The sequence below is a fragment of the Python bivittatus genome, unplaced genomic scaffold, assembly GCF_059951505.1.
Source record: "Python bivittatus isolate LINGU-HERP-01145 unplaced genomic scaffold, Pbiv_v1 ctg000670_np1212, whole genome shotgun sequence".
Taxonomy (NCBI): domain Eukaryota; kingdom Metazoa; phylum Chordata; class Lepidosauria; order Squamata; family Pythonidae; genus Python; species Python bivittatus.
This window is the reverse complement of record NW_028277094.1, coordinates 9,271,655-9,293,408: the sequence shown is the minus strand read 5'-3', so window position 1 is coordinate 9,293,408 and position 21,754 is coordinate 9,271,655. Positions and strand designations below refer to the sequence as shown.

General features: G+C 40.7%; 1 protein-coding gene across 2 annotated transcripts in view; it reads left to right on the top strand.

The window, feature by feature from the left end:
- Positions 1-21,754, top strand: part of AFF2 (ALF transcription elongation factor 2) — a 294,472-nt gene that overhangs the window by 68,725 nt on the left and 203,993 nt on the right. For both annotated transcript variants that reach the window (XM_088151636.1, XM_088151635.1), the window contains exons 2-3: positions 10,727-10,847; positions 15,328-16,212. In XM_088151636.1, the coding sequence (XP_088007762.1) occupies positions 10,727-10,847; positions 15,328-16,212 (1,006 nt within the window). The remainder of the gene's footprint in view (positions 1-10,726; positions 10,848-15,327; positions 16,213-21,754) is intronic.

Below are 21,754 nucleotides of genomic sequence, written 5' to 3'. Positions count from 1 at the left end.
CAATCTACTTTAGGGAAAGTTGTATTCATATATCTGTGTCTGTGTGTCTCTGTGTGTGTCTGTATCTCAAAATTATGTGCTATCCTTTCTTAGAAGCTTTATTCTAGCTAGGAACATTGGGTGAGCTACATCTTCTCAGAAAGAAGGTTGTGAACTATGAAGGAAGTTTTTCTAGCTGGAATTGCTCTGAATTCCTTCTGCTGGAATTCTAGCAGGCCTCTCATCAGAGAAAAGGCTTGCATTCAGACATCACCACGGTGCAATTTGCTTGGTGTGTTGGGCACATGTGAACCCAGCCCTTTGTAGATTTTCCAGTTGTTGTATTATTGTTGTTGTTGTTGTTATTTAAACATGTATACTGCCTTCCTCTTAGCAACTCTGTATAATTTTAAGCTGTGTACTCTGTTTTAATATGTTCTGTGAATCAAGGCATTTGTGGATTGGCGGCAAACCATCATTAACCAAGTCATAACTTAGGAAGATGCGCAGCTGAAGCCTGTATTTGTATCTGCAGGAGTCTTGAGAAGAATCATTGTTCTGACTTTCTTCCTTGATTGCAGGAAAGCATTTTGCCTATTCCATTTGATTTGATTTGATTTGATTTCGTTTCATTTCACGTTTTACTTTATTTTATTTTTAGATTTACTGTTCAATTTTAATTGTGACTTATTTTCATTTGCTTCATTGCAAAACCACTTTGGGAGCATTTATGACTGAAGGACAGTCTATAAATATAGTTAATAAACAGTCAAGCTGATGTAGATTTCAACCCAAGTGGGACTAGAATTGTTAAGATTTCTAATAAGTGTCTCTCTGAGACCTCAAACCAGGCAAACTTTGGCAGCATTTCTGTAGGAAAGGGCATATTTTAACCTGTTTGACAATAGTCCTATTGATAGAAAAGTAAAAATACACAACAGTGGTCCTAATTATAGGAATTGGCTTGCTTCCTCTTTCACAATATATTGTTTCTCAAAATGGTTAGTTATTGCTCTGAGTTATCAAGAATTGCTATGAAATAAAATGTTTTATGGGGTTCTTCCATCTTGATGTCAGACCTGGGAGGCAGAAGTTTCCAACAACACAGGTAATTGTTGCATAAATCAAAGCTCAATCACTCTGTAATCAGAATAGTCCCATTAAACATATGATAGTTAAACACAAATGTGTAAGGTTTTATTTAAGAAAATAAAAACTAATAGAGTCATCATCAACATTAAGTTGTGCAACAGGAAAAAGCCCGCTGGTAATCTCAGTTTTCTTTGAGAGGGATGTTGTCAGCAGTAACTTCCCCACATGTTGCATGATGTTGATGGCAAAACTCAGCTGTCTTCCTTTCAGTTAACTCTATATTTTCAAAATGGCTTGGGCAAGAACATAAAAACATAAAGAGAGCCGTGATCAGGCTAAGGACCTCTCTATTCCAATGTTCTCATAGTCACCAGTCCTGCACAGATGGGACAATTGCATCTTCGACTGTCACCTTCCAGCAACTGGCATTTAAAAAAACTGCCCGAGATGAAGAAGACAGCAAGCGTTCACTGAGACGATTAACCAGGGATTGCTCAGTCCTCTGCAAATTTCTTTTCAAGCCCTCTGACTCAGTAGCCGTCACAACAGTCAGTTGTAGTTGCATTTTTAAATGAAGGAGGCCCATTCATGATATTTTCCTAACTATTCAGATCCCTGGCTTATCGTATGTGTCACATTAATCAAACTGAATCATAAAACCAGCAATGAATTCAAGAAAGACAACTGCTCCTTTGGCCAACTCCAATCAAATGTGCCGTTGAGTTTCTCTCAACCCAAACCTACTTCCTCCCCAGTTTCTGCATTTTGCTGGATTTGCAATTTAAACTTTATCCCTTCCTTTCCCCCTCTTACTTCCCTCTTTCAATGGATAGTAAAGCCCCTTTATATGTCTGGTGGGAGAAAGCTTGAAATTCAGCGCTCTACTTATTGCTTATCATACTCAACTGGTAAGCTGTAACAAATTTAAGTACACATGTGTGAAATTCATTAGGGAGTCTTGGCACCAGATAAATTACATCCAAGATAAAGGATGGGTATTAAGAGGCTGTGTTAGATAGGTACCCTGCTGTGACTGTTAAGGAGAACGTGAATGCAGTGTGGGGAAGGAAGAAAGATGAAATTTGAGCTTGGGTCTGAGTTTCTCAGCTTTGAAAAAGATGAATAGATTTTGTTAATAACAGTAGATTTCTCATCCTTCCATTTATCCTTCTTGACCCTGGTATTTTATTATGGAGGACTAGAGTCCTATAAATGAAAGAGTTGTTTGGGCTTCAAAAAACACAAACCACCACCAAACACTCTTTAATGGAGACCTGGGGAATCAGTGGGCATAACTAGGGGATTTTGTGGAATTGCTACCCTTGGTCTTAGCCAACAGGCTGAGAAGTGACGGAGTTGGTGGAATTGCTGGGAACAGGTAGGAAATCAGTCTGCCCATCCTAAGTGACATTTGGGGTTATTGATTTTATGGAGCAGAGAGTCTGGAAAATCAGCTGCATTTCCTAACAATTGTGCATTCCAATCTTTTTTTCCCAAAGGAACTCTTAACGTATGGAAAATCAGGTTTCTTACCACATGGTAACGCTTTCCCATCTGTTTAATCTTTGTGCAGCAAAACCCCAAGGTAGCACCTCCTGACAAATGCACATGCCTATAATCTGTTTTAAGACCTATTTGAAGTACAGATACTTGCCCTACATTTTGGACTTCCTCATTCCTTCCCCATCCTTGTTTTCTAGTTTTTGAGGCGGGCAGAAGGTATCTTATCTAACTAAGAATCCCGGGCAACTTCAAAACTTGAATATTCTTTTATGCATTTTGGTTAGCCATCATAAAAATATTACAGTACTCAACTATGGACATTGGATTTTTTTTTCTTTATGGATCCAGCTATTATTTTGAAAAGAATCTCCTGGCACCATAAAAACTAAAAAAATGCATTGTGGCACAAACTCCCATAGACTGAAGTCAGCTGCACTGCTTGGCCAGCTCTATCCTTAAGCAGTTGATCCCACTGCCTGACTTCTACTGTCCTACCTGAAAGGGCTGAACGTTGTGGTATAATTTATCATGTTAGTTTTACTTCCAGGAAGAGGAATCTGTAACCATTTTTGCTCCGGGTACCAAAATGACTTGACCACAGCTGTTATGCACTATGACTTGCATGGAAGGAATGTCCTTTGTTTCTCCATCTCAGACAATAACATGCCTTAAGCTGGCCCAGATCTGAGTCAAATAAATTCTATGAAAACCTACAAAACAATAAATCTGTTAGTCTTTGCACAGTGGCTTGACAAGAGAGGTGAACGTGATGTACCATCTTGGACTTAACAAGAGCCTGCTGAGAACCTTAAGTTTTTATTTTAGTTTGTTTTCTTTTAAAGCAAGTTTCTGGTCTTTTTAAAATAAGAGATCCCCCAAAGCATAATTGTAACCAGTAGTTTTGTGGGACATAAACCACACATTCTCTTTCCATTTTTAGCCAGTGAGTACAGTCATTGCAGTGATTGGTATTTAGGAAAGCTATGCTGGGGAAAAAATAAAATAAAATCAGACACATGTACGTAGGGTCTAAAGAAAAAGCTTTCTGATTAATTCTGAAGTTATTATTTATTTGTCTGTTCATCTTTCTGGTAGACAAATGATTGTTGCCCAGAGGAAACCCATAAAAACGTCCTGGATTATCAGTGTCACTCTGAATGAATGAGTAACAGAATGGACTCTTAAAATAATAATGTGGCCAGTGAATACTCATGTGCCCCATCGCTTAAATCAGTTGCATAGAAATCCTTGTGAAAATTCTGCTTCAGTTCTTAAAGCCAAGGGTTCTGTGTCTCTAAATTAGATTCCCCAAATTGGCAGAGATGGTCATCTTGCTTGTTTAAGGTTTCATGAGAAACTGGGTTCCTTACTATCCGTTCTATTCTGTTGCATTGTCTAGATTTTGTCCCCATCTAACAAGAGTGTCTTTGGACATGAAAGTCATTGAACAAAAGGAAGTAATTTACAAAGCGGTATCCTGGTTTTAAACCTAACTGTAATATTTCCATAAACCAGTTCTGGGTCAGGCAGTGGGTGTTTTCTTATGAAAATGTTCCTTTCTATTTTTGTCCTGGGTTTGTGCGATCCTTTGTGCCTTCAACAGTTTCAGCCCTTTGATGCAGATTTAAAAAATGATCATACTGAAATACATGTTTGAACAAAATGACTGCACTGTTTACCATTTTCTTAATAAGCATGCTGTCTTCTGATAAATCTGATTCAACTGTTGGTGTCGTATGGCATTATTGAGCAAATAAAAGGACTGATAGATTCCAGGGGAAGAGATCTTGGTCAGATTTCTTAGGAGTCATGTATGTAATGGATCCCTTGGTCTCATCATGAGGATTCAAAGTTTGTTTATTGGTTTTATGTAAGTAGCACCTCTTAGTGTTTCAGCTTGATAGGCCAGTGTTGGAGTAGCGGTGATGGTGTTGGACTGAGGCTTGGGAGAGACAGGTTCATGACTACAGTAGACATGGATACTCACTGGGTGACTTTGTGCATGCTAAACATGATCTCTTAGTCCAATTTACCCCACACAGGTTTGTTCTGAGGAAATTTATATATACTGCGGTAAGTAAAAATAGGGTAGAAACCCCTCTCTCTTCCCCTGATTTGCTAGGAATGGACAAGCGTTTGCAGACAGCCCTTAAAAACATCAAGTTGGTTGCAAAGCTTTTGGCTTTTCCATTTAGAAATTTAAAATACTTTTTTTCCCCCCCAGCCCTGCAATGTCTACTAAATGCAATATAAAAGAGTCATTTCCTACTCAGTTTTTTTTGTTCTGAAGTTTAGCTTTAAAGAGACAACATTTGCTTCAGTAGTCATCATGGTACCTCTACTGTTTGAGCTGAATAAAACATTAGTCAGAACGTGGTATGCTCATTTCACTGGCCTGGGTCTGTCTGAACTGTAAAAGAGGAAGATTCCTGTTTTGAAAGCAGACATTGTATCAGAACATCTTTTTTATAGGTCTTTTCTGAGGACACACTGTGCTCCTTGTGATGGTCTTTGAGGTTCTACAGATCCAAAAGAAACCATCAGGACAGATCAAAGTAGCTTGAAGAATGGTGAACTTATTTTACAGGGAGTGGTGTGTAGAGTGTTGGCATGAGGCTCATAATTATCCTCAGGATCTTTGTGGAACTCCAAATGCTCCTTGCACCTATGACATGAACAAGAAGTTAGCCAGAGTCCTCATTTTTTTAAGAGTTGGTTGCTATTCTTTCAATCATCTGCAAACTCTGATTCACCTCCAGGATATGTAAACAAGTCAGTGTTTGTTTTTGAATAGCAGATTATGCACATGCTATAAACTAGACTTAAAACTGAACAACCAAACACCCCTAACCAGAGACTATGTACCATTTTGTGTGACAAATTTCTACAGTGCTGGAAAAGTCCTCCCTTATTTTTTTTTTTTCAGCCTTCCTTGGGTAAATGCATGGTTATTCTTCACTGAACTTAGATTGCTCTTGGTGGAGGTCCAAACTGATTAACTGATGTTTTCATGGCTGATATTGGATGATGTTGTCACATCAGGCAAAATATCACAGTGCTGCTGATGTGGTTGGGGAGGATCACCGAAGCGACTCGTTCAGCCAGAAAGAAATAGCAGAAGCCAGAGAAGGCAATAGCACCCCCAAAACAAGTATCAGAACAACCAATTACCCCATGAAAAAATGTCTAGATATCAGAACAGCTCATTGAGATTTTAAAACCAAAGCCAGCTTTGGTCTAGAGATGTTGCCATCTTTGAATTCTGGAAGTTGGAGTCCCTGCAAACCTGGAAGATGCCAGGTTGGGTATGGCTGATTTAAACTGAGTTGTCTTAAGCACCATCTTATGATCAACTTGAGTTAGATGTTCCCCCAATGTTCTTTTGAACCTTCCTTGGGATTTCCTCCCCTCTTTTGTTCCCATGTGGAAACAAGGGAGTACCTATCTCAGGAACACTCAAGGACATGACTTTGGGGTCCCCTCTGCCCTTGAGGGGGCTTGTGGGTCGGGATATAAGCTTATCTGCATCCGGAGAAGTTGTGCTGTGCAGATAAAGAGGTCTCTGTAATTAGAAAGCAGCAGGAGGCGTAACAAGAGGCTAAATACATAGCTGTGGTTTTAATTAGACAGCACTTCAAATTAGTAATTGCGGCTTCTGTGAGAAATCGGTGACTTTATATGCTGAAAAAGCCTGATGGGTATGTGGCTTATTCCTCATTATAGCTCGCTGTGTGAATCTTTCAGTACGTTGGCATGCTGAGCTGAAAAGGCTAGTGTTGAGATATGGTTATATCTTGGGCAGAAAGGGCTGGATGGAGATTAAATTCATCCCCAGCAGAGATGTGAGAATATATTGTTCTTTGCTACCCGCATGTGGCCATGTCTAGAAGGTGAATTAAATGCAGGCATTAAATCAAGTCCTCTCTCTCTTTGCTCAACCTACTTTACAAGATTGTTGTTGTACATAAGCCATCATGAATTCCTGGAGGAAAGATGGGACATGAGCGTAACAAACAATGAGAAACTCACTAAGGCTGTGTGAATAGGTGTTTGTGTGCAACTGGCCCCCCCCAAAAAGCTTTGCCATTTGAGATTTGATCAGCCCCAGCCCTGCCGGTCTTCCAGAAAGTGCTTAAGACCTGGCTGAGTGCCCAGGCATGGGGATCCAAAGGTCAGTGAAGTCAGCGCTTTATCATTACTTTGAGGAATCTTATTCTTGGCTGCTCTTTTGTTTTCTTTGGATTCTATGTTGTGCATTTTATACAGCTATTTATATTGTTGTTTTATTCCTAAATTCTCTTCACCACTGTCAACCCTTTGGGGTAGACCAGATCAGGAAACACACGCTCCAGGAAGACCTGGGCTCTACTTCATTAATCTTGAAAGTCTGCTTGTGTTTCTCCTCCCTTCTCTCTTGTACCCCAGTGAGTCGGGGAGGGACCATCCTAAGTCTCTTCTTAATACCATCTCCCTTCCCAGAACTTAAATGCTTCTGTCCTCTTGGTTTACATGACAGTTTCTGAATATTGGCTCCAAGACCATTTCCCTGGCTCTCTACGGCCACTGAAAGTCCCTTTGGTGCGGAGGGCAGCCGTATACATTTTTAAAAATTAAATAAATCGCCTTGCTCTACAACTCAGAAAAAGCAAGACCTGTGCATCTGGTCAGATATTTCCACTCATTCTACAGATTCCTCCTAACTTTGTCCACTGCTTACAAAGTTCAGATGTCTGTGCTAATCACTAAGACAATATCTCTATTTTCTATCTGCAGAAACTTTTTTTTTTCCCAAGAAGAGCTCAGCTTCTCTAGATCAAGATGTTACAACAGAACTGAAGCAGATGGTCAGGTGTAAATGCTAACCGATCGGGGCAGACCTGAAGTTTCAAAGGCAATTCAGCTAAATCCCGGTTTAACAGGGAGAAAGGGAGGATTAAAATTTTGAAGTCAAGTTACCCATTTGTTTTCCTCTCCTAAACAAAAGAGCGCAGACACACGTTGACACAATCAGTTTTGAAAATACTGATTTACAACTACAGTCATTGTAGACCATTTACTGTATTTCTGTGTTACCTAGAAGGGCAGATGATAATTATCCACATTGATTTGAGCAATTATAGAGCTTCATTTTTATTAATCCTTTTAAAAACTTACTAGGAAATAGTAAATGCTATATTGCTTGTTTACTATATAATTATGTTTTAGTAATGATTTATGTCAGGCTGCATTAGGGTGGTGGAATTTAATTAAACATGGAAAACAGCAGTAGAAGGTTTTTTGTTTTTTGTTTAGATTAAAGCCAAACTGTTAAAACTGTTATTTATTCTGGATAAATAAATTTCTCTTATTAAAATGTCTCATCTACACACAGCCTCCAGCCCTGCTGCTACAGATATGCTCAGCTTCAGTTCCGGTAGCATGATGGTTTAGGAAAGAGGTCATGTTGAGTTCATAGACTATCTTTACTGCCTTCTGCTGGTTTAGGGTGCTTGACCATCTAAAGCAATGACTGGATTCAAACCTCATGGTCAGCAATGTTTTATTTAACCAGACCACAAACCCAACATTAAACCAACCATATTAATACAATATATGAACATTGCTAGTAGGTCTACTCAGCTGAGGAGGTTCTGCTTGTAGTTTCACAGGTTTGGCTCACAGCATAGTGGTGAAGAATACAGCCTTTTTTCCGAATATTGGAACTCTCTCCCAAGGACAATATAGTTGGCTCCCATGCTGTTTGGGGTCAGGTTCTTGACAGCTGACTCAAGTGCAAGCAATGCTTCCAAGAAAAATTCTCAGAGTCTTCTTTAACCAGATTTATTGAGACCAAAGAGATGGCATATTCAGAATTGTAGCAACTGAACCCTTTCCAGTGTAGAACCATTTTACCCCCAGATCCATTAGGACAGAGACTTTCTCAGTTTCTTACATTGAAGAATTGGTTCTTTTCACTGGTAAAGGAGAATGCAGATACCTGTTTACAACACTGTCTCCTGAATCTTATCAGTCAGTAAATTGACTGTTGCATCTTCTTTTAGAAAAGAAATGAGCACCCATTTGCATAACTATTCCAGGACTGGTCTGCCTTTACAATAGCTCTTTTAACATCCACCTTCTTTTTCATTTTAGTATTTTTATAGTCTTTTAGGGTTGTTGGAATTATTATCAATGCTTTTATTAAAGATTGGTTTTCTTGCTGTTTGTAAACCACCCTGAGCTCCTCTGAGAGGAAGAGTGGTATAAAACATAGTAATAAGGATGCAAATCTCATGGTAGCTGCTATGGTCTCATAAAGCTTGCACGTCATCTGGTACCTGATCCTCAGGGCCATCCATACTATTAGGGAGGCTGAAGTGATTGCCTCAGTCTATAGATGCTGGGGACAGGGAGATGCTGAAAGACCAAGCAGTGTGCCATCAGCCAATCTTACTTCCCTTGAACTTAGGTAATTTGCTTCCCCAGGAAGAAAAGATGCTGGTAAGCTGCCAGTGAAATGGGAAATGGAAGAGGCGCCAACCTATTTTTTGATTTGATTTGATTTGATTTGTAAAGCTACACATCTTAGAGCACAGCTCTGGGTGGCTCACAACCCCAATAAAACTACAAAAACAGCAAACCCATAACAACAGAAACAAATCTTCTACTTCGTTTCCTCTGTTGATCAAATTTTGTTAATGGAAAACGGTGGGTTTTCAACTTGGAGCTTTATAGATGTGCTTTTGCATGGAGTTGTTGCCATCAATCCCTATCCCCAATCCTCAGGGTCTTCTGTTGGAAGGAGCGGAGTAAAAGGTTGGGCAGAAAATGACAGCCTTGGATAACCTGAGAAGTGCTGCCAACATAAACAGTACTAGAGTCAGTGAACTTCTAGGCCACCATTGTTAGATTTGGCTGAGTGTGTTGGGTGACACAACAGGACTAGGCAGCGTTTGAGGGCCAAGGACTGCAGTACAACCTCCAGATCTTCTGAATGGCTGCAATAAATAATCTGGATGGATACTAGAATTGGCATCTGAATGAAAAAATGTTGGGCCATTTTTTTTTGTTTTCTTAATTGGTGTATGTGTGTGTGTGTGTTAAGGGTGCCCAGAAGCCCCCTGCTCTTATCTTTAAACTCCTCAAATGTTCAAAATGAGTCTTTCAAGGACTGTTTTTTTTTGGGGGGGGGTTATGTTTTCAGCAAGATTTAAGGCCGGAAGAGTGAACAGAAGGAATCCTAGAGACAAAATACAATTTCTACCCTTAAAACTACTGTAACACCTGAAAAAGGGCTGAAGTCACACTGCCAAAATTCTGCCATTTTACTTCCCAGTTTGAATGGCACAATATCAGGATCACCTTGGCTTAGTTCAACATGTTAACTCAGCCATTATGGTTTATAAACCACAACGGATGGCTTAGTCCAACAAGCAAAGCCCGCCATTGTGGGTTATTGAATGTTTTCTGGCTAAAATGATAAATACAAGAAAAACCATGTTTTGTTTTAACCATGCTTAAAACAATATATGGCTTAGCATGGAGTAAGTCTCCAAACCACTGTTGGGTTCTGACCAATTTTATCCTGTGAATGTGTGGCTGTCTTACCCTGCCCTTGATTGCCACAGGGAACTTAGAAGAACTTTATGGATTATTCTAGGGTCATTAACTGAATCTTGGGGCTGAGTCTAGTTTCTGCAATTAGGTTTGCCTGCTCAAGAGTGAAAGATACAAGCTGCGTTAAATGTAGGGTGGTTCATTTCTGATTCAAGCAAAACTGGCATGGGCGGCCATGGGGGTAGCAGGAAGGGGCAAATGATGTTACATGCATCATGCAAATGACATCATTCATGTCATTTGTGTGATGATGCAATCATGCCTGTGACGACATTGTGGCTGATAGTGGACAGGTACATTCAGATTTGGGGGAATTACAGGAAAATTTGATGAATTGGGTGCAGAATTATGCCAGGCAGTGACACATTGGGACAGAGAGAAGAAGAATCTGGAAGACCAGGAATTTTTTAGCAGAGGAGCCCAAGAAGCATGATCTAGGCATGAAGAAACAAGACAGCTTCTTTAACACTATCATTATAGTGAAACTTTTGGAATGCTTTCCTATTTTTAACCAAGTGGTTAATGGTTTATCTCTTTTTTAAAAATAAAATTGCAGTCACTATGAACAAGATCGGAACGCGCTTAAAAGAAAAGAATGGGAACGGAGAAACCAAGAAGTCCAGCAAGATGAAGACCTCTTTGCATCTGGTTTTAATCTCTTTGGAGAGCCATACAAGGTAAGTCAGTGCTAGAAACAAAATTTGGCATTGATTTCATTGAAAAAGCAACTTCTTCCTTCTCATGTTCAATGTACCTCAGCCCCACAGAAAGGACAATCCTGGCAAGTAGTAGCATCCCCAGGGTGGGATCATGGCCAATGTTGGAATTTTGGTTTCTCCAATGTGATGTCTTCCAGTGGTGTGGAATACCCATTATGAGTAGGTGAACTGAGAAAGATGGGACATAGGATCTCATGCCTCCAAAGACCAGCTCTGCAGTTTCATGTGTTGGCTCACATTCATATCATTATATAATAATATCCTACCCTCTGTCTAAATTATACAGCCAAAACACTGGCATAATGATGGGACTGCTTCTCTGGCCCCCCACTTTCTGTAATCATGCCTGATGAGGACTTCCAAAGCCCTCAAAAACTGGCACACTTTGGATGTGCTCACATACTACGCTTAACCAGTTCAGCTGGTTAAGCTGCATTCCCACAACATGGAAGATTGTACCTTAGCATGATACATGAACACAGCCCCTGTAGGATACATTGGTAAGGATTGTGCAAACCCAGAACAGAGGTTAATTAAATAACCAGGCTGAACACGTGGCTTGGATTCAGCCTCTTGGTGCCATTTCGGGTGGCTTCCATAAAGATGCTGCTTTAGCATGGGTATCCCTTCCCCACGGGCCAGCGTGGCCACCACTGTTTTTTATTTATGAACCAGACCCTCGTATTGTTTGCTCTACATCAATAGAAGTCATCACCCTGCTTCTTCCCTCTATTTGTCCTTGTGATTGCAGTGCTGCCAGGCTAAATTGGACGCTTTCCCATTTCTTTTCCTTTTCAGAAAGTCCAGTCAATTGAAAACCTGCAAAGGTAATGAGGTTCTTTGGATAAGAATGTTCTCAGTAGCAGCAACCTGTCCAGCCTCTTTGCACAATTGCCGCCTCAGCATTTCTGCAGGGCGGGCTGGAGAGGAGAAGAACAAGTGAACAAGTGTTTGGCATTAGACTCCTCATTCCCCATCCCACCCCACCTCCTTTGGCACAATGGAACCTCCTTGTGTTAAATGAGGAGGGGGAGCGAGTCCAAGCTGGCTTTGGCCATTGTTCATTGTGTATTGGGTTGACGAAGGTGGGCTAGCTACAAAGACCTTATTCTTGGCTGAAATGGAATGCACTTCTTTGGCCATGAAAATGTCCTCCTTAAGCTTTTCTTTAAACACACGCACACCAAACAAAACCCTGTTTCTTCCATACAGTATGATTCTTAGCTTTACACAATTGATTAAATTTCTAAATATTTGTTCCAGGGTGCATCTTCTTGATTACAACCCTGTGAAGGAAACATTTCTTTAAAAAAAAAGAGATGTGCAGATATCATGTTTCTTCCTCCCACCCATTCCCGTCTTCCCCTTTCCAAAACCTTTTACTCCAACAGAAACATTGTGGTGCAAATAATATACAATCCAAAACAAACGGATCATCCAATCACCCTGATGAGCATCAGAGTTGGACCAAGCAAAGCAAAGCTTTTTTCATGCAGCGTATGAGCGGATTTATGGAATTTGCTGCCCATAAGGTGAAGGAAAATCACTTTGCCACCCTCAGTACCCATTGATTGGTAGCAACCATTAAGGTAGTTAAGTTTGAATTGAGCTTGAATGGAGTTGGGTGAACCAAATAGCTTTCTTGGCAGCAGTGCAGCAATGATTTGTCTCTGCTTTCTTTGGGGATGTTTTTCCAACTTCCCAGTCTAGCCTACAACCCTAGCATTCCCCCATGGGTCCCCACCAAAATCATAACCAGGTCCAGTCCTGCTTAGCTCTTTCAAAATCAGCCGAGATTGGATTAGTGTGGCCACCAAGCATTCTCCAGGGCTGCTCCAAGATGTTTTGCTGCCTAAAGCAGACAGCTCATTAGCATCCATGCCACCATCACGAATACAGGAGCTGACAGGGCTGGTGCTTGGATTGTTCCACAAGATCCACAACTTGGACATTATTCTCCAGGGGCTCCTGTGGGAAGATGCTTAGAAGATGCAGGATAAGCCCTGCTACACACACAGTTCTGTCTTTCAACACTTCCCTACTGTGCCCACCATCCTTGGCCAATGCTTCCCAAATGTATTGCCCAATATTGGGGCTTGCTCCTTCACAATTGTTCTCATGTCCTGTAGAAATGGGATGCGTTCTAAGGAAACCAACCTCCCCATGATGCATCTTTGTATCAGCACAATCCAGAGGATGGTTGGATTAAGACTTAATTATCTTGTTTTCCTTATTTACAAGAACAAATAAAGAAAAATGCATAAGATCTACTTCAATCGTACCCTGGAGGAACATACTTATTAGAGGAATTGTATCATCAAATAGTTTTGCAAGGCTGGTTTCCTTCTTCCTCCACAAACTCTTAGAAATGGAGTTTCTTCTAGTAAACTGTTATCTTTCTTTTACGGTCATAGTTCCACCAATTGCTCAGAAGTAGTTTTATTGCTCAACTGAACAGTAACCATGTGGTAAGGGTATTATCTGTGGACAAATGTCCCATCTTTTAAATGCACTTTCAGAAAAGGAGACGGAAAAAGAGAAGCAGCAGATAAAATCTAGGAAATTGAGTAGAAGTGCGCAGAGGATGAAAACACAATAATGCCAAAAATGAGTCAGAATTTGCCTAATAATTGCTGTGCTTTACAGAAAGTGACTGTGAATCATTGATTTGCAAAAACACATGCTGTGTGGTTCCAGAAAATAAAGGAGATTGAGTTTTGCAAATACAGCTGACAACTGTATTTATATCTCTTTTTGATTTTTTTTTTTAAACCCTCCTAAATGCTCATTTTGGGAGAAATTATTGAGTAACCAAGCTGGACGCAGGCCAAAAAGCACCCAGAATCACATCTTAGTTGTCCAGGGCAACTCAGAACAACAAAAAAGGACATTTGAAACTGTTATTCATCACAACGCAGTAGAAAAAGTTAGTCAGCAATTACTTTGACCCCCACTGTTTTACAGAATAGAAAGCTTGAGAGCTTTGTACCATTTTCCTACAATTGTCTCTTCCTTCTTAGCTGATAACTCAAAGGTTCTTGGTGAGCTGGTAAGCAGTGCTTACCCTTTCGGGAGTTAGATGATCATTTTCAACCTGCCAGGCTGATTGGCTGGTTGAAGCTGGGACCAAAATAATATTCTCAATGAATGACATCCCCATTTTTAAAAGAGCAGTCCATCCATGTTGGGTCCATATCAGCCTTCCCAGGTAGACCAGATAGGAAACACAACCAGATTAGCTAATTCTACTTTATTGTAAGGCTACATTAACAGAATCTTGCAAGTCTGAAAGTACAAATCTCCCGCTGTCTCTTACGGCCTGATAAGTTAGGGAGGGTCCCTTCTGAGCCTCTTTCTCCACCCATTATGCAGCTGTGGGCTATACACTCTCTTATCTGATCATTCCTTAGGCAGCATCTCTTTCCTCTGTCTCCCAAGGTCATTCCCACATACCATTACAGTCCATCACCAATCAAATCACCATCTTCCTGGTGAGTTTCCTGGTTACCCAAAGCCAAAGGCACCCTCCTATAGCCTCAGTGATAGCTTCCAGAGAGGAAAAGAAGATGTTGTTTGATTTATTTCCCTCTTTCCACATGGAGGCTCTAGGCAAAAGAACCAAGGGTGTTTCCCCATTTTAATCTGATAACAACTATATAAGATAGGCTGGACTAAGAGAAAGTGGTTGCCCCAAGTCATCCACCCAGCTTCCATAATTGAATGGGAACTCACTTCTCTCTGGCCTCAGTCCAGCTCCACCACCACCATCACCACACATTGCTGCAGTTGTGTTGTCATTATTAAATGTTACTGGAGGGGGAAAATATAAGAGGATTCCTCTCATCCATCTTCATGGCATTCACATTAAGATCACTAACAGGTACCCTTCTCAGGTACCTTTTCCTTTGAGGGCTCTGCAGTTGACAGGACAAGAACCTCTTTTGCTGTAGGCTCAGCCCTTTGGACATGTTGCCTTTTGGGGTCTCTCTGTCACAGCAACTGTTAACCATTCCTTGACTAGGCTTTAATGGTCTGTTCCAAGTTTTATCCGCAACTCACTTTGTATTTATTACTGAAGTGGGATTTTAATTACCGGGGCTTATTGATTTTATTAATGTTGGTTGTTTTGATATCATTTTGATGATATGTGATTTTCTTCTTTTAAGACACCCTGGAGAAGTTTTCGGTCCATAACATTGGCTTAGAAACATTTCAGATAAATAAAGGCTTAGGGTGGAGGAATTGGCGTGGAAATCCAAGACATTTCTTAACACCCACCACTGAAATTCAGGAGAAATAAAAAATTTCAAGGAATGGAGTCCTTTTTAGAATGCATTTAGACATGGGCTGAAAAAAGTCAGATCCTTTCCTTTCTTGCCTTGTTCTGACACTATTCACATGTCATATTTCTTAACACTGGTTTCCTTTGATGTTTTAGACCAGCAAAGGTGATGCTCTTGCCAACCGTGTCCAGAACACCTTGGGAAATTACGATGAGATGAAGGACCTGCTGACAAATCATTCCAACCAGAGTCACCTTGTAGGCATCCCAAAGAATCCTGTGCCACAAACCCCAGTAGATAAAAATGAGCCGAGCTTTTTCCCAGAGCAAAGGAACCGGATGATCACACCCCACCAGATTGGTGGGAATGCCTCCACTGCTATGCCTCCCCCAACTTCCCTATCATCCAATTCAAGTTTGCTGCATGGCCACCAGAGCAACAGGAAATCCAGGACTGACTGGTCCCGTAGCAACCACAGCTCTAATGGTGGCCAGCCAAGCCAACCTAGTAGCCAGCCAAATCGGACAAAACATGGCTCTTCTCATGAGCCATCCCAAGGCAGATATGAGGACCTCTATACCTGCCAGAATGAGCCACAGAAAACTGGAGGAGGGGAGGAAGCCAACACACCGCCATCATCTTCACACTCAAGGAGGCATAATCATTCCAAGTCCACAACGGCAGAACACTCATACAAAGAAACCACCCATTCGAAGTCTCCAGTGGATCTTGACTTTCTGAGCCATGGATCTCCTCTCCCTTCTACATCCTTGTTGTCTACCAGTAACAACCTTTCCAACCAGAATTTTCCTCCTGGACTTCACTGTAAGAGTAGTATGACCCAGCAGAAACCCACTGCTTATGTTAGACCTATGGATGGCCAGGACCAGGTTCCAAATGATTCACCAGAATTAAAACCACCAATAGAAACTGAAGGTGTCTATGGAAACCAATCCTTTGGAATTCTGCTGGAGGGGAAAACCACCGGATCCAGTTCAAAGAATAAATTACCAAAGCTTACTATCCCCCAAATGAGTGAAGTAAGTGTTATGTTTTCTTTCTCTTTTGTTCCATCCAATATATTGTCTTTTGTCATTTTTCTTGGCTTCATAGGACCAAACCAGGTGGAAAACACATTTCTGGTTTTATTTATTTATTGTAAACCTGTTGGGGCTTTTGTCCTCCTTCTTATCCAGTCTTTGTTTCATTTTGTCTTTAAGCTACTCTTCTTACACAGAAACTAGTTCCTTAAGTTCTCTATTGGCACCAATTGCAGTTTTGTTAAAAAGAACACCAGCACCTTTTTGGGAGGGTGATTTTTTTTTTTAAATAAACCAAACCCATCCTTGCATGCAGTGCCCCTGATGCAGATGGGGTCACTGTGGGTTTTCCATGGAATAAAATTGCCTGCCCTTTTTGGATCATTGAAAGTTGATTCTAGTTGACCATGACTTCAGTGCATAACAGGATTGCTAAGTTCAGCTCTGCTAGTGGTGGTTTTTGCTCTTGAAACTGACTTTCTTTTCACTAAATCTCATGGTTCATAGCTGGTGTGACTTTAAAGAACCTTGTTCTGAGTATTTCCAAGAAGGAGATGTGGGGAGAACAGATGTTGTCCAAGGCAAAAGTATATAGTGAACCATTAGTAATACGGTCTGTAGCAGAATCCAAGCAATTGGTTTTGGCTTTAGATCCATGGAGAACAAGATGTTCTTGCAGGGCAGATGAACACCCTGTTTACAACTGAAAGGTAAGAACCACATGTAACAGTGGACAGTTGGGGAATTAATGTGATCCCAGGTGTTACGAATTGGCATGTCTTTCCATTTGTGAGTATTAGAGGTGTTTGACATCAAGTCAGTGTTTGTTGCCTGTCTGAAAAAAATAAAGTAAGATATGGGATCAGGGATACTCAAGGGGCTTGAGACATTATGTTTCAGTCTGCACATGCTTTGTAAAACTGACTTACACTAATGTCACAAACAACTTGCTATCTGATTACCATTTGCACATATCAGCTAAAAGGAAGATTAGGGTTTTGGAGCTTGTTCATTCTCTTCTCTTCTCTTCTCTTCTCTTCTCTTCTCTTCTCTTCTCTTCTCTTCTCTTCTCTTCTCTTCTCTTCTCTTCTCTCTCCTCTCCTCTCTCTCTTAGAATGTATATCCTATTATTCTTATTGCCTGATCCTAAAAGGCAGTGTTAGTGTTCAAGGCATTTGGCTTTCTGATTAAAGATAGCATTACATGTATCTTTTGCTGCTAAGGCGAGACATTTAATAAGATTCATTACAAGGGTATTGGAAATACTGAATGAATAGCAAACTTCAAAAAAATTAAAAATATGAAAACCTGTGAAATACATTTTTGGAGGTCTCTGGAAAAGAAACTGAGTACCAGCCTTATGCATATTTACTCACAAACAATTCCCATCAGGGGCATCTCTAGGGGACATTCAATGCAAGGTTCCATTCAGATTTCTGAACTGATTTGGAAAAGGCTGTTTTTGCACCTATGCAGAAACATCTAATCCTTTCAAATTAACACAGAGGGGTTTGCTTTGATTTAGTGATTCGAAACAATGTTTTGATTTGGGAATTTAATTCACTAATTTGGTGGGATTGCCTTCAGATCATGCCTTGGGATCAAATGTTTGCACAACTCCAAGGGTTGCTGAAGGATTCCTGTTGGTTAAACTCTGAAGTCAGCACCCAACCCTTCTTCCATCCCAAGACAAAACAAATAAAAACTCCCCTGGCTGTATATAGATTTTTCCTTGGAAGTTGGACTGCTGTGGTGCAAAGCCTGGCTTTTCCCCACATCTGCCCAGACTAAATACCAGGTCCAAAGTGAATCTGTGTGACGTATTTAGGTTTTGAGAGGTCCTTGGCAAGGCTTTGCAGATCAGAAGCAGAACAAAATTACAGGACCGATCCAGAGTTCCCCAAACATCTATTTCAGAGCCAAAAATATATTTTTATACGCAAAGGTATATTCTAAAGGTGTCTTATGGCTAATATCAGCTCTCCCATCACCTCTGGGAATAATTGTTTTGAGTCTGTAATTTGTCTGACTGCTTTAAAGAAGAAGGGGAAAGGGAAAAGCCCTCGCCATTATTTATTAACATTCCAAAGACCAACAAAGACAGATGTGTTTTGCAGGAGAGATTGGAAAATGTTCTGGGAACAGCATCTGAAAACTGGAAAAAAGACCTATTTATATCAAGTCGAAGCTGAGGGTTACTTGCAGATGGTGGTTTATTAGAAAAATGTATTTGTTAATGAACGTAGCTTTGTACATGATTGCTATACAGATGTTTCTGTTTATTTTTACCTTGGGTTAAAAATCTGCTGGAGGAGTCTGTTGCAATTTGTCACTGCTATTGTTTGGCAAGAAAATAATTGCATGCAAAGAAAATAATGAGATTGCAAAGGCAGATGAATCTGTTTGCTCTCCTTGTCTATTAAAAAAAACCCAACCCCATTAAAAAAATTGAACATGAAGATTGAAGTCAGGATAGCACAGAACATGGAGGGTGTTTCCTGCATTGTATAACCCAGGTTAATGACAGTGTCAGGGGCTGGATCCAGAGAACACTGAGCAGAGGAAGAAAATAGATTTATGCTGTAAATAGATTTGTACTGGTCTGTGACTTTTCTGGAGTGGGATGAATCTCTCCAACAGCAAAATAAATGCAACATTTCCCCTCAGAGAAATTCAAAAGGAATTCTGATGCATCTGGAGAATAAGGCAGAAAAACAGGTCCTTTATTTTCCCCTAGGAGAGGAAAAAATGTTGAGAATCTGCGAGGAAGTTCAGCATAGCACTCCCAGATTCAAATGGAGGCATGCAATGCTTTTAACCTAGGATCTGTTCCATCATGTGATTGCAACTTAATTCTCAATAGGTGTTGCCCCCTAAATGCTAATACACATCGTTGAACAGGCCAGAGTTTCAGTTGAATTACAATATGGGCGGCTATATAAGCTTACACATTGCTTCAAATGTATTTTGAAGGAGGAGGTGGGACTGTTGCTCATCCCACCTGACTGTGAAGCGCAAATGACAAAGCCAAGGGATTAAAGAAAATATTCCCCCCCCCCCACTTCTGGGGAATTCTGGAGTGAAATTTTCACACAGGGAGCACATAGGGAAATTTTCCTTAAGGGAGCACCTGAACTTCAGACCATCGTTTTGGACCACATTGATTAGGATCTTCTACAGCTTTTGCAAGTCTCAGAGGAGACAGTGAAGTGATTCAAAGTGAGGAGAAACACCTCACCTGGGCCAATCACATGGCTTCTTCTCTTGAACAAGGTGCATCATGTTTCCTTCTTGTGCAAGGAAAGCATAGGTGTATGCTTGCAAATGTCCAGACGTTCTTATCGCTGTGGAGTCCTTGGGGTTCTCTGAGCTTGGTTCTTTTCTTGCAAACATTTCATTACCCAGCTAGGGAACAACTTCAGATGTTCCCTAGCTGGGTAATGAAATGTTTGCAAGAAAAGAACCAAGCTCAGAGAACCCCAAGGATTCCACAGTTCAACCCTGAGCTACACATCTTCACCTCTATTGATTCTTATCGCTCTTTGTCCTTTTGGGGGGCAGTGAACCCAGAGCAAGGCACCATCTGTAAGAAGCAGTCAGATTCTGGACAATGTTTGCAAATGCGAATAGCAGAAGTCTCATATCGTTTGTCACCACCCACTTAAAGCATGAAGGATGGAGTCTTCTGTTGGCATTCCTTCTAAGAAAAATATTTTGACAGGTTCAGTGTACAGGAAATGATAAGCTTTTGTTATATGCATTTCAAATCATCCTGTTATCACAGGATATATTGATCAGTACTATCTCGGCAAGATATATCTATCCGCACACAGACCTGCGCTCTTCCTGGATTAAAGAGTATAGAAAATTGACAGGTAGATAACGGTATTGATCAGCCCAAGTTGAGCAGTAAATGCAAGGGGCTTTGTATCAGATGTATAAAATTTTACAGGCACGGTCAGTTTAATGGGGCTTTGGAGGTACTTTATTGTTTTTGCTGTGCTTTTAATTGAAGGAAAGGACAGACAAAAGGAGAGAGAGAAAACCCAGGTTAATTAATTCCTCATTTTATGTCAATTTGCCAAAACATGATGTCCTCTCTTTGCGGGTGGATCTTTCATTCCATATTTAAGCTTCCCCTTTGCTTTTAAAAACTTCAGAGGGCGAAAAATAATAGACTGGAACAAGCATTTAGGCTGAAATTCTTTTGCCTGGTTCATATTTCAAATAAAATAACTGAAGCCAAAACCAAATCTGGAGCCTCGATGTTCAGGCTATATTATAAGGGTTTGGCCATGTGGTTTATATTTGTAAATACTGTGAGAAGTATTGCTTTTGCAGTTCCTCTTAATGAAGACCATATGACAGCCCTGCTCAAGAGAGATGCCACAGGGTTTGGTCAGGAGTCCAGCACTCTTCAACGTTTTCATTAATTACCTAGGAAAATTCTGGAACAGATCTACAAGCGCCATGAAAACAACATGGGGAATATCAGAAGTCAATATGGCTTTGTTAAGAACTTGTGTGTCTTGATTTCAGTTTCAGCATCATCTGACACCTGAGGCTGGACTGAGTTATCAGGTAGGGGGTACATAGAAGCTGTAGACCAGAAACCACTATTTGGAAGGGGTTAGGAACCATTATGTTATGGAATGAAAGCCAGATTCAAAAACACCCATAGCCAAAAAGATTATTAATTGGTATTAATTAGACTAGTCTAAGTCTTAGTGGAGTCCTTGGGATTCTCTGAGTTTGGTTGTTTGTTTGCAGACGTTTCATTATCCAACTAGGTAACATCGTCAGTGTTAGTGAGTGTGGGGATTGCTCCCTGTTTATATGCAGTAGCTTGCCCTGCTGGTGTGGGCAGGGGAGTGGACGCTAGCACTGATGATGTTACCTAGTTGGGTAATGAAATGTCTACAAGCAAACAGCCAAGCTCAGAGAACACCAAGGACTCCACAGTTTAACCCTGAACTATAGATATTATCTTCTAAGTCTTAGTCCCCAGATGAGGTCTCTTGTATCTTACCTGGGAGGGCCCATCCAAATACTGGGAGTATTCCATTGATTGTAGATGTTCCACATGCCGTTCTATTCTTCATGCAAGATGAGCGGTGGTGGGAAGTCCTCCTATCTCATCCAGGGCTGGCCCTACTGTTAGTCTGCTTCTCCTGTCAACCCCAATGGCACTCTGTCTAGTTGGCGTGAAGCTGTCTTGGACTTAAAGGCATTTGCACCATACTTTGTACGGTAAGGTTTTCCCTCTAAAAAAAAAATGGCAAAATGTGGATGAGGACACGGGAGAGTAGTTCTAGTTTTTTTACAAGAAGAATTTACACTTTTCTTTCATGTTTTTTTCCCCCTCCTCTTCCTCCTCCTGTTTCTGATCCAAAATATGGGAAAGCATTTTAAAAGGATGCAAGTGAAAGCAGCAGGGGGGATGCAATTAATCACAATAAAAGAAAGAGAAGGAGGGAAAGAAAGTTAAACACACGATCTGGCATCTGTCCATATATTGAGATGAATTTAGCTGGCTGACCTT